The sequence below is a fragment of the Drosophila yakuba genome, chromosome 3R (assembly GCF_016746365.2).
Source record: "Drosophila yakuba strain Tai18E2 chromosome 3R, Prin_Dyak_Tai18E2_2.1, whole genome shotgun sequence".
Classification (NCBI taxonomy): domain Eukaryota; kingdom Metazoa; phylum Arthropoda; class Insecta; order Diptera; family Drosophilidae; genus Drosophila; species Drosophila yakuba.
The window spans coordinates 21,496,766-21,513,412 of record NC_052530.2 but is presented as its reverse complement, the minus strand read 5'-3'; the positions used below and the strand labels follow the sequence as shown (position 1 = coordinate 21,513,412).

General features: G+C 45.3%; 2 protein-coding genes across 4 annotated transcripts; one reads left to right on the top strand and one right to left on the bottom strand.

Annotated features, from left to right (window-relative positions):
• LOC6537827 lies at positions 1-4,688 on the bottom strand. Of its 2 annotated transcripts, XM_002098332.3 has the most exons (4): positions 2,830-3,411; positions 2,689-2,757; positions 1,461-1,583; positions 1-1,351 (listed from the first exon to the last, which is right to left on the bottom strand). In XM_002098332.3, exons 1-4 carry the CDS (start codon positions 2,986-2,988, stop codon positions 404-406), a joined length of 1,299 nt encoding a protein of 432 aa, XP_002098368.1. In that variant the 5' UTR covers positions 2,989-3,411; the 3' UTR covers positions 1-403. The 2 variants fall into 2 exon arrangements, with proteins under 2 accessions (XP_002098368.1, XP_039231813.1); XM_039375879.2 differs by lacking the exons at positions 2,689-2,757; positions 2,830-3,411 and adding an exon at positions 4,618-4,688.
• A 256-nt stretch (positions 4,689-4,944) lies between these two features.
• LOC6537826 lies at positions 4,945-15,625 on the top strand. 2 transcript variants are annotated; one of them, XM_015193050.3, is made up of 5 exons: positions 4,945-5,137; positions 7,271-7,590; positions 8,928-9,017; positions 12,859-13,030; positions 14,309-15,625. In XM_015193050.3, exons 2-5 carry the CDS (start codon positions 7,276-7,278, stop codon positions 15,442-15,444), a joined length of 1,713 nt encoding a protein of 570 aa, XP_015048536.1. In that variant the 5' UTR covers positions 4,945-5,137; positions 7,271-7,275; the 3' UTR covers positions 15,445-15,625. The 2 variants fall into 2 exon arrangements, with proteins under 2 accessions (XP_015048536.1, XP_002098367.2); XM_002098331.4 differs by lacking the exon at positions 4,945-5,137 and adding an exon at positions 5,721-5,950.
• The last annotated feature ends 1,022 nt before the right edge of the window (positions 15,626-16,647 follow it).

Below are 16,647 nucleotides of genomic sequence, written 5' to 3'. Positions count from 1 at the left end.
TTGGCTTTAAATATTTTTATTCTTTTGTTGATGACTTCGAGACTCGCATCTATCAAGCGAAACCCCCTGGACTTCATTATCGAGCTGCACAACTCGGACGCCAAATGACACAAAGTCATTGGAGCGTTCAGGAGTGATTCAATTAGAACTCAACTTGTCCAAGAGTTGAACTCTTCGCTGCAGTTGGCTGGACCAACTTCTTTGCATCTCCATCCTGGGCCTTTGTCCCGGCCTGACACCCAGACATTTCCCTTTGGCCGGGTTCGTTTCTTTGCGCGATAAGCAACTTTGGCCAAGCAACTGGCATTTAATTTAATTAGAAAGGAAAACAGTGGGACGGAGCGGGTTGCGTGAATGGAGGATGCGCCTGATAAGAGGATGCTGTTGATTGAGATGCCGGCGCTCAAAGCAGACGGAAAGCGGATTTGTAGCAGCAGTTCTGTTGCAGGTCCTTTGCAGGATCCTGTGGATGCTGCAGCTCGCAGGGACAGCGGTACATCAGCACGGCCGGCTTAGTTTGGACAACCTGCTGGAGCAAATCTTGGCTCGGAGTGACAGGAGGTATGCGAACGGGTTGCAATCCAGAAGATTCAGAGGATTCAGAAGATTCATTGATGCCCGGCCTGCCGGAGGAGGATGGTGGAGAAGGAGCATGCAAGGCTGTGGCGTAGTTGTGGCTGCTGTCCGTTCCGGATTCCTCGTCAACGCCCTCGGCATTCGGCTTAACTCCTTCCTGCTGTAAATCATTCGTCGTGAGTGAAGGATGCGCCGCATTCCCGTCAAGCGTGGCATGCATTGTTGTCCTTTCGGGGGGCGTGGTCGTCACTGGCGATGTTCCGGCCGGGATTTCACTGGAGTCGCCAGCGACATCCGTGGCACTAGTCCGCAGCAGGGTAGCGGCATTCGTGGGACTGAGGTTATCCATGGAGTAGGCGCAGCCCTCGAGCAACTTGGTTAGGAACTTGTTCGTTGGCAGCACGGGCCTGCGCTTTCGCCAGGTGTCCTGTCCGGTTATCCTGTCCAGTCGCCCCCCCACAACTGGCCGTGTTATCCCGGCAAAGAGCTTCTGCCGCAGCTTGTTCTCTGTGCGACTCATCTCGAAGGCGTTGGCAATGGTCAGGAAAATCTGCTCCGCCAACAGAGCCCGCCGGGGAGTGTAGAAGTCCCGGCAGACAGGACATCGCTCCGAGCGGATGCGACAGTCCACGCAGAGCAGGTGTCCGTTTTGGCACTGCATCGCCGGCGGAGAGATGGTGACGCCGCAGACAGGACACTCGACGAGGCGCAGGATACTCTCCAGCACGAGGGACAGGCGGCGCAAGCTGGTGGGCATGGGGGCGCAGCAGATGCTCTATGGATTTTGGGGAAAACCAATGGGTCAGCAGGATTTTGATGGGGAACGGATAGGTTAGTCATGGCAAAATGGTTTAAATAGTTGAAGAATAGTTGAAAACACTCACATTGTTATCACAGTCCTTGTCACACTCACTGTTCCAACAGAGAATTGTGACGCAGTCCTTTTGACTCTTGACCAATTTGGCGATTTCGGACACTCTCAAACCCAAAACATCGTGGCCATTTACCTGGAAATTAAGATTTATATGCTTTTAGAGGAAATATCTGGCAGTAGATAAGCTTAGATTGCAGAGTAATGTTGTTATTTATTATAGGAAAGAGTGGCCATGCAGAAAACAAGTATCAAGTATATATGGATTAGGTTTTCCACAAACAATCGAAGAAAACAAATGGCCAACACATTTCCGAATTCCGCGCACTGCTTGCAGCTGTATCGCGCGCACTGCTTGCGGATGTTAACCTCAGCTAGCGCTGTTAACTCAATTGGCTGTTATCTGTTATCTTCTGATAACTCATATTTGCTGTGAATATTTACTCTGCGCTAATTAATCTTTGTCATCAACTAGTCGTTCTACTACGTTCGAGTTGTGTCATTAGTTTTGGGGCCGGGCTTTGCATTCGCCAGCTGTTTCAAGTGCCCACTGCCTCCGCCCCACACCCACTTCACCTCCCACAAAGGTGCTGAATAAAGCCGATGCCGAGCAATTAAGTTTTACTGCATTGCTATTTTAAGCCAACAATATCCACGAAGACCAACAAAGGCGGCTACAATAGCAAAGTCCAAACTTGGATATACAGTCCAACTTCCATAGCTCAAGCTATTCGTAATTCAAATTTAAGTTTGTTCTTAGAAATGCAAATCATTATACTGAAATGCTTTCCTCAATAGAATTTTTTTATACTGAATCACGCTTCATACAGATTTTAGAAATTATTGACTTGAAAACTCGCAAAAAGACTTAACTAGCTTTACAGCAAAAACGTAGGTAATTTATTTTTACTGCAACAAGCTTACACGTTTTTTCTTTCAACTAGGAATTTAACTATTGGAATTTAAGTGTGCTCTTCAATGCCTTCCTCTTTCTAGTTAAAGTTGCATGCAGCTTGTTTCAACATAGTTGAACACCCGAGGTACGGTCACAATAAGCCTTTAATAGGTTTACAAAGTAAATTCCCCATCGATATATTCACATTGCATTGTTAGTTTTGTAACTGAAGTTCAGGCGCAGATAGAGTTACCATTGCAGTTGGTCTGAGCTCATTTCTACAACTAGAGGAACTAAAAAAGGGTGGCACCAACCTGTGGCACCAACTTCTACAACTTCTACTCACCTCCAGAACACAATCGCCGGCTTTCAGGCCGCAGAAAGCGGCAGGTGTGCCTGCTGCCACCTCGCAAACCTGTCAGGGTTATTATAATTTGGGGGATAAGGTTATTAGGCGTGATCTCCAATCGTTGACTATGCGTATTACCCAGGGATAGGGATCCCACTTGCTGCGAGTCAACTGGAATCCATAGTTCTCCATCGCAGGTGCGGCCCTGGGGATCCTCAGCAGCCGCACGGAGGAGCCAGCGCCAAGCTGTCCATCTTCGCTGGTTGGGGCCTGAAATCCTCCCGATGATTTCCTCATTTCAGGCTGGAAAACTCGCACACAGGTGCTGGGGATCGTTAGGAGCCAAAGTAAAATGCGGCTAGCGAGCGACGTGTTCAACGTGCGCTCTCAGTTGGCAAACTGTTTTTCGTGTGTCTGTTGATTTTTTTCGAGCCAGCTGGCGATATGTGGGCCGGCTGAAAAGTTGCCGAGCGGCGAGCACTGAACATGGCGCGGCTTTTGGGCCGACGCAATCGGCTACGACAAACATTTTGGCCAAGCTCCCCAGCATCGCCCATTTAACCCCTTCCCCAACTTAATGACTCTGGGCCATCCACCATCTGACGTTGGTGTTGTAAGTGCTCGGCGCCAAAATGTGGCTGCGGTTCAAGATCCGAGATTCGAGATTCGAGTTCCCGAGATCGGAGATCTGAGATCCGAGTTCCATGATCCAAAGCTGACAGCCAGCTGAGATCATGGAAATTCAACTTGTGGAGCTAAGTAAATATTTGAACTTTCGGCTGGCAGCGGTTTTTGGGTGCGCTATAAAGTTGCAGGTATACACATTGTGACACCTTCAAATAAACTGAATAAATAAACAAGTTCTTCAGCGATTAAGTTATGGGGAAGTTGGTCGATAAGCTGGTAAATATGTTAAATAATAACGTTTAGTTCGAATGTGCAAGCTGCTGTAAATGTGCGGAACTGAAATCGAGAACACGACCAAATGCAATGGCTCTTAAATTAAAAACACACAGTAAAAATATTGTGTTTGTTTAAAGCGATTAAAAGTTATGAAATTAAGTGTACCAAAACAGCTCAGCCAAAGATAAATAACCAATATGAACTGAACAAGACCTGCAAATTAAGTGTTAAATTGTATATTTATACAGTTTGGTTACAGCCTGCTCAAATTGTAATCAGATAAAATCGCTATTAGCAGTAATGCACACGAAACTTAATCAGTTTAATTCCCATTTGTTGGCTTTAAAACTTTTCCGACTGTGTAATTAAATTTGAAAATAAACATCACTATTTTTCGGCTTAATTGCGTGTTCGCAGTGCCAAATGGCCAGTGCATTTGCGATTGAGTGAGTGGCCGGCCAGCAAGTAAACCAAAATATTATTATTCGAAATGCCAAAGAAATTAAAACAACAGCAACGACGAGTGTGTGTTTGGCACCACCACATAAGGGTGTCAAACTGCGATAAACATAAACAATGGGGCCCTAAATAAATAATCGGGCCTAAAACCAGCTCGTCGATTAACCCTAACAATGATAACTGATGGCAATTGGCAGCTGACAAATGGATTTGGCATGGCCAACCAACCAACTCAAACCAAACCAACGTCAACCATTTGACTTTCGCTTTTTTGTTGTTTTGTTATCGCCGGTTTAACTGCCATTGAGGCGGTAATTTCAGTTTGACGCTGGTCTCTGGTCGTCTGAAACATTGGCCAAATAGCATTGAAATTGGTAATTTCATTAAAATTTGCGCCCAGCAATACTGACCCTGGGCGGCGTTGTGGTGTGTGTGTGTGTGTGTGTGATTCGTTTTTGGCTTTTCAATTTGCCAGTTCAATTAGATTTAGCCGAATTTATGTGGCACACAGAAGCGCTCGGCAGCCAAAAGCCGTCAGCAGTGTCAAAATTAGAGAATACTTACCCAGGCAATAACATCAAAATTCATGTTTCACGTACAGCGCAACCAACCACCCACCTAAAAGGTAATTGACTTTTATTAATCGGCCGGCAATTAGGCCGGGCCCAAAGGCAAATGGCCAAATTCAAGTGCAATTCCGCCTCTCCACTCTATTGACTCTCGACTTGCTTGTGTCCATTAGATGCGGTTTCCAATCACCAAAAACAAAAAAAAAAACAAAAACAAACATTGAAAAGCTCGCTGGAGCTGAGTGCAAAGCTCTGCCCACAGGTGGCGCTGGGTTTGAGCCAAGTTAGTAGGTCTGCTGGTCAGCTGTGAAGAAGTCGAGGCTCAGTGTCTTCGCAACTGGCAAACGGTTAAGTGCGCAAGCGCCGCAAGTTCCGCTGGAAAACGCGAAGTGCGAAGCGCCGGCGCCAAAATAAAGTTATTACGATACGATCGCAAAGAAATCGAAAATCATCAAGCGTGGCCGAGAGTTGTGAAAATTGATTAACCCACGAAAGAAAAACGGTGGAAACAAACGGTGTGTAATTGTTAACACAGCATGGAAGGGCTAATGGCCCAAACGACCTTACGCTCACCCCACCAACTGCCAAGCCAAGTTAGCAAGCGTTGCCTTAGGTCAAGGTCCGGCTAAGAGCCGAGATGCCCAAGCAGCAAAAGGCGCAAAACGAGAATAAAAACGCGGAAGTGTAACGCACAATTATAAACGCATTTGCTGGATACTCGCATAATTAAAAGCGGCAAACAAGTTTGCTTCCATTTCCTAGCGCCTGAGCAAACAAACGGCTCTGAATTGAATTAGAAACAGCGCATAAATCATACGTATTCATACGCAATGCTTGCGCAAACACTGTGCGAAAAAGGGGGGCCCGAAGAAAAGGCAGCAATCACGTTCCAATTGGAATTTACACGGCAGTCCAACAGTCCCACAGTTCGCTAATTGCAGAGCTGCAGCGTCAATGGCGCATGCGCAACGTTTTTGGCCCGCTTTTGGGTTTCTGGGTCTCTGTCTCTGGGGCTTTTTTATTTCTGTTTACGAGTATTTCAGTTTTTTTTTAGTTTCTTTTAGTTTTTTTTTTAGTTTTTTTCGCTTGCGGTTTCTCTCGTGTAATTGTGACGCAATTTTCGTGCGAGTTTGTTTTAGTCTCGCCTCGCCAGTTTTGCCACTGACTCAACTCAATACACTGAAAACGAAAGCGGCCATCAAGTCGACTACTTGCAAGCAGTGTGCAATGTGCACACTGCCACCTTCGGGCGATTCAGTTGCAATTCACACGCGTTTAAGCTCAGTTCGCTTCCTACAGAGCTAAAGATTCGCAGCGTTAACTTTACGGTATAAACATGGCTCTTGGCAATTAACAATTAAATTTGAACCTTAATTGGAGCGTTACCAGTGGCAGTCATCCTGCGTTTGGTGTTTTGTGGTTAGCGTAATTGTTTGCCAGCCAATCGATGCGCTTCATTGGCTTGCAGCTGAAACAATGGCTTGGTGCTGCTGGAGATTCTTTTCTTTCCATTGGATTTGTAGTGGGATTCGTAGTGGGTGCAGCTAACTTATTGGTGCGGTTTTGGCAATTAATTAAATCGAATGCTGACTGCTGAATTGCCCTTACAAGGGATAGCACAGCGCTGGCTGATGGCCAGCTTATTGTTCAATGATTACTTTAACTACGGCTGTGCCCACTTCAATGAGCCGACGTCATAGCGATTTCATGGCCAATGTCAGTAGAAGTGAAGTGAAGTGATTTGAACAAGTTTGCCATACTCGCACTCGCACTCGAACTCATGCTCGAACTCAAACTGAAACTCACATCTGTATCCGCGTGCGTAGACAGCCGAGGAGGAAGCTATAAATTCTCAATCTCCTCCAAGTTCTCGAGTGCAAGAAACATAATCAATTTCGTAGCGAAAATCTTCTAAACTGACAGCCAGGCGAATCTGACGACTTCGATAACGATTTGTGACTCAGCCAAAGAATTTCAGTTTGTAGAACAACTAAGTTCTGGTTAATACAAAACATATATAGTATATATACATATATGAGTTCCGGCTTGGCTTTGTTGCTTAATTGATTTTCCTTGGTGCTAAAAAGTTTGAAAGAAACCCTTTCTATTCGGGTTTTTTTTATTTGGCTAGGCGCCGCAAAACTTTTGATTTATGTGCGCAAATTTTACGCCTGGCAAACGTGGCGTATGCGTAATTACGACCACTTGGCATCGAAACTTTCTGGCTAATTAATTGGGCATCGCCTCGAAGCTGCCGAAAGGTGAAGGAATCGCCCGTCGAAAGGTGCAAATGATTCGAGTGCCTGGACCTGGAAATCAGAGGACTCCGCTCTCCGGTCTGCATTCTTCGGCCTTAGGTTGCCCCAATCACACACACTCGGGGGCATAATAAATGCGAGTGTGTACGTGATGGGCATGGCAACTAGTGTTGGGGGCATCTTGGCCCTCTGCCAAACGAAATAAAACAGTTTGGCAACATTTCTCACAGGTGTTGATATGTATGTGTGTTAGCCCAGGTAATTAGATGAGCGCGAGGGGGTGAGCGTGTGTGCGTCTTCGGTGTTGAAAATTGACCAAATTTATGTGCGACCTTGTGGCTTAAGTGCCGCTTTTGATTTCAATTCCCTCCCTCTATCTTTCTCTTACAGACAAAATGCTTCAGTTGTGCACCATCTACGCCTGCGCGAACGGCACCTTGGGCCTGAATTTGAGCCGTGCCCCCTGGGATCCGTATCCTTGGGTCAGCGGGGTGCAGGCCAAGTCGAGTGCGGAGAGGGGCGGAGTTCGCATGGGCGACACCCTGCTGGAGCTGAATGGAGCCGATGTCCTGGGGCTGAGAATCAGCGAGCTGGCCAATCGGTTGCAGGATCACTGGCAGAGCGGCGCCGAGGTCGTGACCCTGATGATGTGGCGCCAGCAGGCGAACAACGACCCAAATGAGGATCCTGCCGAGGCATCACATGCTGTGGTAAGTAGTCCTGCTCCTGGGCTCTTGAGTGCCCCATATAGTTGGCCTAATTTCGCCGAGATGTGTGGAGGAGTGGAGGAGTGTGCTGCTTATATGGGCCATTGTCTTGCATGAGTGCGCCACTGAGCGTTACGTAACTCTGATTGGTTTAATGACTGCTACTGCTACTGCTACTGCTACTGCTAATTAGTAATTCGTAATTAGTAATTAGTTTCTGCAGTCCGCTTGCTTTGTGGGCCTGCTGCTGTTTGGCGGGCAAAATAATAGAGCCCCATTCCAAGGTTACTTGGCACAGAGCAAAAAATGCCCGATTAGTCTGCAACGAATAATTCATGCATAACCACACGTAATTGTAATTGACTGGTCATCAATTGATATTTACTTAAACATAATTGCGTAAAGAGCAGCTTTGTTGCACGGATTATGAGTTAAGATGAGTTATGCCTTTGCATAAGTCAAATCGAGTTATAAAGTTTATATTGCTGCATTTAAAAGTGCTTGTGTTCTGAAGGTTCTCCTTCATTATTTATTGTTTTAAAATCAATTCACATTGTCAAATACAATGGCAAGCCTCAAAGTCACACCGCAGGACTTTTGATTTGCCGAAAGTTTCTCAATTAAAAAGTCAACGAATGATCAGGTCTTGTATTTGGAGCACAAATGTATAGGTAAAGTGAAAATCCAAGGTAATTCTTGAGGTGTTCAGCCGTGCAAATGTCCTGGCGGCATCGGTGTAGTTGTAAGTTGTTTATCTGCCAACCGAGGAGAGAAGCAGTTTACTTTATTAAATCCAATTGAATCGAAATAACGCAATTTCGTTCTTGACACATTATGTGCACTTTATTACAATTCAATTGACCTAAATGTCCTCGCCGAGGACAGTCCAAATTTAAGGCCAGCCAGGACATTCGCACACACACACATAACACACAAGTGCAGCTACACAGGTGGTTGGCATGGAAAGTCCATTTCAATCAATGCCGGAGGCACTGAATCACAGAATGTGTGCCAGATTGACCCGTTGAACAGATTAAACTTGCAACCGCACTAGGCCACAGGACATTATGAGTCCTTCCAATGCAGGCGAGCCTCACGATTTTGATTATCGAATGCTAAACTGAATGGAAATCGGCTTAAATCAAAAGGCTTTCATTGCCACTGGAGCGTGAATTATTAACGCCACCATGTGGGCGACCCAACACCAAAAATGTTTATATAATTAAGTGCAGGCGTCGGATCAATTTGATTGAATTTCCCAATGTGTCGCTTAACCTTGAAGTGGCATCCTTAATTCGAACGACCAATGCTTCTCATCGCTTCTCTTTATATATTTGCAGCAGCACGGCATTAATCAACAATCGCTGCAAAAGTTTGCAACATGCCTGCAACATATTTCCCAATTACTGGAGTGTCCTGTGTGCCTTGAGGTAAGTGCAATGAGGGCGCTGCGGGATGTGGGATTCGGGATTGGATGATGGGCTGTTTCGAGGGGGCCAACGGTTAGATGGATGCTGGGCCATAAGGACATTCCGCTGCCTGCATGTGCATTGCATATCGATGAGGCTGGCTTTAGTTTTAGTTCTAGTTCTAGTTCTAGTTCGTCATTATCTAACTCAGCTGGGCTCAAACTCTCGGCCCAACTCGCTCGAAACTTAGTTGGCCAGTTGCCCTCTTGTTTGCCTTTGTGAGCCGTCGCTGTCAATCTCACTTTCAGAAAAATATTATATTATATTATATTATTATTCCAACGAGTTTATATTTTCACTGCATCTCACTGCCATTTAGCACATTTAAAGTAGCTTGGCTCTGCCTTCATATTTTAACATATTACTAGTATTATTCTACTGCAACCTATTCATAATCTAGCATATTACCTAGAATTTGTTTCAGTGCAGTGCTAGTTCCATTGGCAATCCCAGTGCCATCCTCTTCCGGGGCTGCGTTGATTTGGCTGCGCAAGTTTGTTGCTAATCACTTGACTGTATATAAAGTTTGCAACGTCGGGCTGCCGGTGATTGCGTGCCCCATGCTTCATGCCCCGTGCCCCCGTTTGACAGTGGCCCACGTCCATGGATCATGCCTCCTGCACTGCTCCGCTCCAGGGATGCTGGGATATGCTCCTCCCTGCCCCCCAGGTGTGCCAGCTTTGTTGACTCAATTACTCAAACGACGCACATGGCCAGATCCATGTTGCTAGTTAATAGCCGTCGGTTATGTTGCCTGGCCAAGTTTTTTATTCGGCCAACTGCTTGGCTGTTCTATTTTGGCCCATATTCGAGAAGGTTTTTTGATAAATGTTTGCCCAGCCATGTTATTTGATTAGTTTTGCACAATATATATACACATCTATGTTATATACACGGCCCATGTGATTGATTATGTCGTTTAAAAATCAAATATTGACGATTAGTGTGTGTCGAGTGAGCGGTTGAGTATGTGTGTGTGTGTCAGGGTGTGTGTGCATGTGAGGGAAGTGTTTGTGTGTGTGTGTGGGTGTGGCAGCGGAAGTCAGTGTGAATAATCGTGTCAATCGCCTGCGGGCCAGCTTCTGATTCTGATTTGGATTCAGATTTTGTCGTTTTTGATGCTTCGCAGCGCAGAGCTCGTTGTGCATTTAAATTAAAGCTGCTGCCGAGGGCCGGACTTTAAATTTATATTTATGCATTTTATGTATGTATGCCCGGCTTGTCAGCAGAAACATAAATTTAATTAATTAGACAAGATAAAGAGTGAGCAGACCGGTGAGCAGAGCACCAGGCCAAAGGCATCAGGCACCAAACACCCACCCATTTCTGGGTTTCTGGCCATTTAAAATGCAGAGTTATTTTCAAATGAAATTCTCGCCTGCAGCAGCACATCTCGTTTGGAGTGGAGTGTCAGTGTGTAACCATAAATTAAGCATGTGCCGGGCGGGTCAGGACGGGCAAGGACATCCCGGAGCAGATATCCTGGACACGGCCACGCTGCAACGCCTTCGGATCTACGGAGCTCCAGTGCTTCGCAGTTGGCCACAGAGCAGCTTGAACTCCACTTGCAGCTGCACTGAATAATTTGTTTATTAACCCAAAATCAGTTTATCCTGCTCCGTCCTGCGGCTGAGTTGCCAAAGACAGAAAGAGAGAAAGAGAGAGAAAGAGAAAGAAATATATATAGAGAGAGAGAGCGAGAGAGTGGCACTAAGAGTCCTTCGGATTTGGCCATTATTACTCTGGCACGGAGCTGGCATTATATTGTATTATGAGCACATTGCCATGTCCTTTGCCATGCACGTGTATGTGTGTGTGTGTGAGCGTGGGCGGTGTGCTCATGTATGCAAACACGCACACATGTCCATTAAGTTATTAAGGGATTTGTTTTGCTGGATTTTCAATAGTTGTGCATCGTCGATGCCCTCGAATGCTAATCGCCTGCATTAGCCTGCATCCAGTTGGATAAGGATTGCCTATGTCCTTCCTTTGCTTTCCTTTGCTTTCCTTTCCGTTGCGTTGCGTTGCGTTGCGTTCCCAGACGTTCCTTGTTTGACATTTAATCGGGCATGAAATTGTTTTTGTTTCATTTAAATATGCATAAATTTGCAGGCCATTTAATTTTCATAAATCTTGCAAACAAACAGCTCTGGCTCTGTCTCTGGCACTGGCACTGGCTCTCCTGATACTGGCTCTCCTGATGGCATTATGATTAATTCATTTTCGATCAGCCCTGCGGCGTTTTAGTTAATTTAAGCAATATAAACTGGCCAGCTCAACGAACGAGTAAACTTGCAGTAGAATCAATACTGCTGATATAAAACTGATGCTTTTACAATATGCCTAAAAGCATGCTATGCCAATTTCGATTACTCGGCGACAGATGCCGAAAAGTGGGCCAACACTAAACCCACTCGGTTCTGGCCATTTCCGCCGCCACTTGCAGTTCCAGTTCCATTTCCCCCTCCCCTTTCCCTTCCCCTTTCACTTCCACTTCCGCTTGCCCATTTTGTTTTCGCTCAGCTGCATTTAATTGATTTCTATCACTAATTGGAGTCTTTGTTTATGCATGCTGGGGTATTAAAATTAAAAGCATTTGCTCATGCCATTTAAGCCAATTAAAAACAATAAAAGACGAATGGCATTAAAAATATCTGCCACACGTGCATGTTCCTTAAATCCCTATTATTCTGTTTGTCAGACATGTTTAGAAATCTGTACCTTAAACTTTATATACACTCAGAAAATATCTACTCGTAATTGAGTGCTTCATCAATCAAACCTTATCTTGAAGTGTTCTTAAACAGTTTGGCAGTGATTTCAATGTTACGTTAATGTGCAACGAATTTACCTTGCAGTGCACTGCGTGCCTTATCTTTTGGTTTTTATCTGGCCAGATTGCAATCGAATCGTTTTACATTTGTAATACTTCGATTGCAGTTTTGGCAAATCGTAGCAAAAACTATGAAAGCTGTAGTACAGAAATTGTTTCTTTATTCAGCTCGTTGCAAAATTTATGTTCGCCTGCATATTTACAACAGTTTTTGGCCAAATACACGCACAGACAGCCAGAGACAAAAAGCTTTGGCCAAATATGTAACAACGATATACATATGTATTCGTATTTATGTGTGCATATACAAGCTCCTTTCGTCCTTTAGTCTATTTTTCGTGTTCGTATTTTTCATATTTTTCGCAGTTTTATTTTGTTTGATTTTGTTTTTCATATTTCCGCATTTGTGTTTTTGTGATGGACCGACTTGAAATGCGCAAAAGTATTTGGGTGCGCATCAAACACAGTTGTATTATTTTAAATCCGCTTGCAATATTTTCAATTTGATTTTCAATTTAAATGGAAAGCTTGCTGCGCAGCATTATACATTTTTCATGTCGATTCGAGAGGAGCAATCGGAGCAATCCTTGCTGCACTGCATCTGGACTTGAGGATGTGGGGTGGGGGGGCATAAACCAAGAAGCAAATGTGGGCAATAATCAAATTTAGTTGCCGTTTGTGCATTACGAACGACAGACTTGAAATTGATTTTTGCTCAAATGCAATTGGGGAAAATAATAATGCAGCAATCAGGCTGCTGAGCTCAATATCAGCTCATGGGGACGTCGGCTTTGATGGCCATGATATGTATAATTAATTGAAATAATTCCCCCTCTAAATAATTACACACACACATACACACTCTGCCTTTCTTTTTATGTTCACCTCTTTCTTTGTGGCGGAACCTGGTAACCTGGCAACATGGCAACATGGCCGGAACGGAACTCAACGGAATGGATCGGAAATCAGGTCATCAAACCACCTGGCTGGCAGTGCTGCAATGGACACGTGCTCTGCAATAATTGCCGCAGTCGCTCCGTAAAGTGTCCTGTGTGCCGAGTTCCTTTGGGGCCAAGGGGCCGCTGTCTGCTGTCGGACAAGTTGTTCACCCTGCTGGCGGAGAGCTTCCCCTGCGACGGCGGTAAGTGCTGCCTGGTCTTTAAGGACACACATTCGCGACTTTTATCTATTTAATCCGGGTGGGAAAGACAACCCAATTGGTGCTGTCATTAGGCAGCAGATGTCGCGTTTTTCTAGCATTCTGTGGGTTTCTCGGGGGTCCTTGAATGGCAAAAAGCGGAGCTCGGAAGTGGGGTTAACATGCACAGTTTGCTGATGACTTTAATGCAACTTATTATAATTGGTCTCTGATTAACAGTTATATATAATAATTTCATACCTTCGAGGTAAGGCTGGGATTATTTAAATCCAATAATAATTACATTTCGTTTGATTGAACTTCAGTCCAAAGGGCATTACATTTCGAGGGCGGTGCTTTTTGTAATGCAACACCCTCTGGAAATAACCTTTGTGCCCGCCTCGCTGTAATTTATCCTGTGCCAATGGCAACATCCTGGCTAAGAATACTCATTTGTGTGGGCCAAAACTTTTCGACGCTGGCAAGTGTCAATGTTTCACTTAAATCTCGACCGAGATGCGGCGCAAATGAAAGAAAAATGTGACGAGAAAGAAAATGGAGCCGAGTCAAGAGTGCTTGAAATTGAGCGCAATGGCTCATCTTCGCTTGTTGTTCTTTTTATGGCATAATTATGTAACATAAATTGCTAAAGTTTTTCGTGCTTAGCTGCGTTGCCATCTTGCTTTTCTTGTTTTTCTTGATTTTCTTGCTTTTCTTGCTTTTCCACTGGGCGGCTTCGTTTAAAGTTTAGCCGCCCTTGTTGCCATTTTCAATCTGTGTCGGCCAAGTTAACTTGGAGTGAAGTTTACAGCGGAGGTAACAAGCAGCAACAGAATTTTCCGCCGTTGTCTGCATTTGTTTTTCCTTGTTGGTCTTCATTTTTTGCCACTTTTCCCGCACTTCAGGGTCCTTTGCTTTGTTTTCCCCAGATTATGCTGTGCTTAGTGCGTTTTTATTGCTTCTACATTAAGTGTGCATTCTTTATGATTCGCCTGGATTCACCCATAGTTCGCCCATAGTTCACCCATAGTTCACCCATAGTTCACCCGTTTTTATACAGATGCAGGTACATGGATATTTACTTACTTTCCGCTCTATTTTCATTTGCCACTTGAGGAAGTTCAAGGGAGTTTGAGTCAAGAGATTTGGATTTGGGGGCAAAACACAAACGAGCGCAAATGGACAACTTGCGTGGATCTGCAGCTGCCCTAGTTGTATTTATTATATTTACATTTCGTACTTTTTGTAATGCTCCCCCCTTTTTACGGTGCCTCTTTTCAGCGAAAACCAACAAGGTGACTGCCGCCCAGGGCCATGGAAAGCTGAGCAGCGTCAACAAGTGCACAAATGAATATCATAATCAACCGAAAATGGCGCTGGCCAAGACGAGTAACGGCAAGTCCAAGTGCGGCAAGCAAATCTCCAGGCAACTCGAGGCAGTTTTGGTGGACCAAAGTCCTCGGGAAATCAGAAGGAAGAGCCACGAGGAGGTGGCTGATGGGGAGGGGGAGGGGGAGGAGGCTGTCCTGCCACGTTGCACGCTGATAAAAGTGCAGCATCAGGAGGCCGCTGTCGAGCACTTTTCGGGGGAAGGTCACAACAATATGCTCGTTAAACCAAAGTTAAAGTTGAGTAAGAAAAGTTGGCGGATTACAGGGCCAGATCAAGACGGATTGCGCTGCGATGAAGTTGCCACCATAAATAATGGTGGCCAGGTGCAGGAGCACCAGGAGCAGCACCACCAGGAGCAGGAGCAACTGGGGCATGAGAAGTCAGCCAGCGGCGAGAGCGAGTATCAGAATTATCATTGCCCGACTGGGAAATCATGCTGCAGCCACAGTTACCAACTTGCCCAGCCAGTGGCCAACAAATTGTCAACAGTCGCGTTGCAGGATGCGGCAGTTGCGGACCCGGGCGGTGCATCCTTATCAGCGGGGAGCCATAAACAGGCGCCGGCAGCCGGAGTAAATCAGGTGCGGCCACTGGAGGCGGGTTCAATAGGTCGGCGGGAGTGGCAGTTGCTGCGACATTTGAGCGGCGACCACCGGCTGGCCGTGTTGCAAATCTATGGCACGTTCGGCGAGCGGTTGCATGTACGCCCCCAGTTGCCCCTGGAGGGCGTGGCTTGCCTGCGGCTGAGCGAGGAGTCCACCACTTTTGGCCACGTCACTGTGAACACATTTTTCTTGGCTGTCATTGCGATCGGCGGCGGCGATGAGCATGCCGTCTTCCTGTGGCACCTGGACCCCGTGCCACATGGAACCCCATTCGAGACTGTCATCGAGACACAAGGCCACCGGTTCGTGGGACCTGCTCACTCGCTCCGGCGCAGCTGGCCAGAGATTAGGGCATCCGGCCAGTTCCTCACCTGCCGCAATCTGGCTGCCAAGTGCGAGGTGACCATCAGAAACAGGTAGACCGCATTTTGCACGAAAGACTGCTTCCAAAACATATAGGTATTAAAGCTAATTAGGTAATTAGGTAATAAAGTAGCTCTCGTGTTTAAGAGCTTTAAGGCAAAGTTAAGAACTGATGGCTGCAAAAGCAGCGATAGAGCAAGCCAAAATGCAATGAAAATAAAATGAAATGTGAAATGTATGCTTTGTAAATTATATTTGCATTTTTTTCCATCGGCCGCGTATTTATACGAAAAATGCAAAACGCAATTTGGAAATGTGTTTAATTTGCAATATTTTTAATTAATAAAAACATTTAGAAATGTGCTGGTCTAGCAGTTCGAACCCATAGATGCTGCACAACCCATAGATGCTCTATAAAAGAAGTTTGTTATGGTATATGCATACTTTTATGACAAAATTAATATCTTTCACGCGCCACATACCATTATTGTTGAAATGCCATGACCCATTTCGAGAGTATCTCCATTAGGCCTTGCATTCTTGTGTGGTGGAATAATAATTCTGATGTTTGTGCAAAAGAAAGCGAAAAACCTGAAAACTGAAAACTCAAAACAGAAAAACTGAAAACTCAAAACAGAAAAGCTGAAAACTGAACACTGAAAACTGAACACTGGTAACTAGCGCCTGTCTGTTTGCTGCCTCCTGATAATTGACTTGCATGCAAATTAATGTTTTTTGCGCGTGGGCGTAAATTGCTGGCCTGTCTGACAAACAGTAAACACGGTCAATGCAGCGGCGAGTCATTTTCATCAACGCGGTATCAACGCGGTGCTGCACTATACATAAATCTCTGCCCCATCGATGTTTACCATATTTAACGAAAAAATTCCAATTTGATGCAACAAAAATCACGGCACTGTAACAACATGTGTGTGCGTGGCAAATAGAGCGAGCCACTTTTATTATCCTTTTTTTCAGCACCCACCTCCTGTTTGTTTTTGATGAGCCATCATCATCATCATCATCATCGTTATCATGGTCGTCATAATGGGCATCTTATATGTATACTGAGAGTGCGACTGCAACTGCACACAGTGCAAAAAAGTGCGTGTGCATAGTTAAAATAAATTAAATATTTTCGCAAACGACACTTTTTTTGCGCTTGCACGTGGCGGCTGATGAGGAGATGATCTGACTGGAGCAAGGATAATGGCGGTGACGTCACAGCGATTGGTTATCTTTGTCCTGGGTGGCTGGTTG

What these genes read in the sequence shown, in the direction of transcription:
- LOC6537826 (XM_015193050.3), top strand. Translation starts at nt 7,276, where the DNA reads ATGCTTCAGTTGTGCACCATCTACGCCTGCGCGAACGGCACCTTGGGC. An exon ending in CCGAGGCATCACATGCTGTG is followed by an intron (nt 7,591 to 8,927) that starts GTAAGTAGTCCT and finishes ATATATTTGCAG; the next exon opens with CAGCACGGCATTAATCAACA. An exon ending in GAGCTTCCCCTGCGACGGCG is followed by an intron (nt 13,031 to 14,308) that starts GTAAGTGCTGCC and finishes GCCTCTTTTCAG; the next exon opens with CGAAAACCAACAAGGTGACT.
- LOC6537827 (XM_002098332.3), bottom strand. Translation starts at nt 2,988, where the DNA reads ATGAGGAAATCATCGGGAGGATTTCAGGCCCCAACCAGCGAAGATGGA. An exon ending in AGTGGGATCCCTATCCCTGG is followed by an intron (nt 2,758 to 2,829) that starts GTAATACGCATA and finishes TAACCCTGACAG; the next exon opens with GTTTGCGAGGTGGCAGCAGG. An exon ending in ACAAGGACTGTGATAACAAT is followed by an intron (nt 1,352 to 1,460) that starts GTGAGTGTTTTC and finishes CAAAATCCATAG; the next exon opens with AGCATCTGCTGCGCCCCCAT.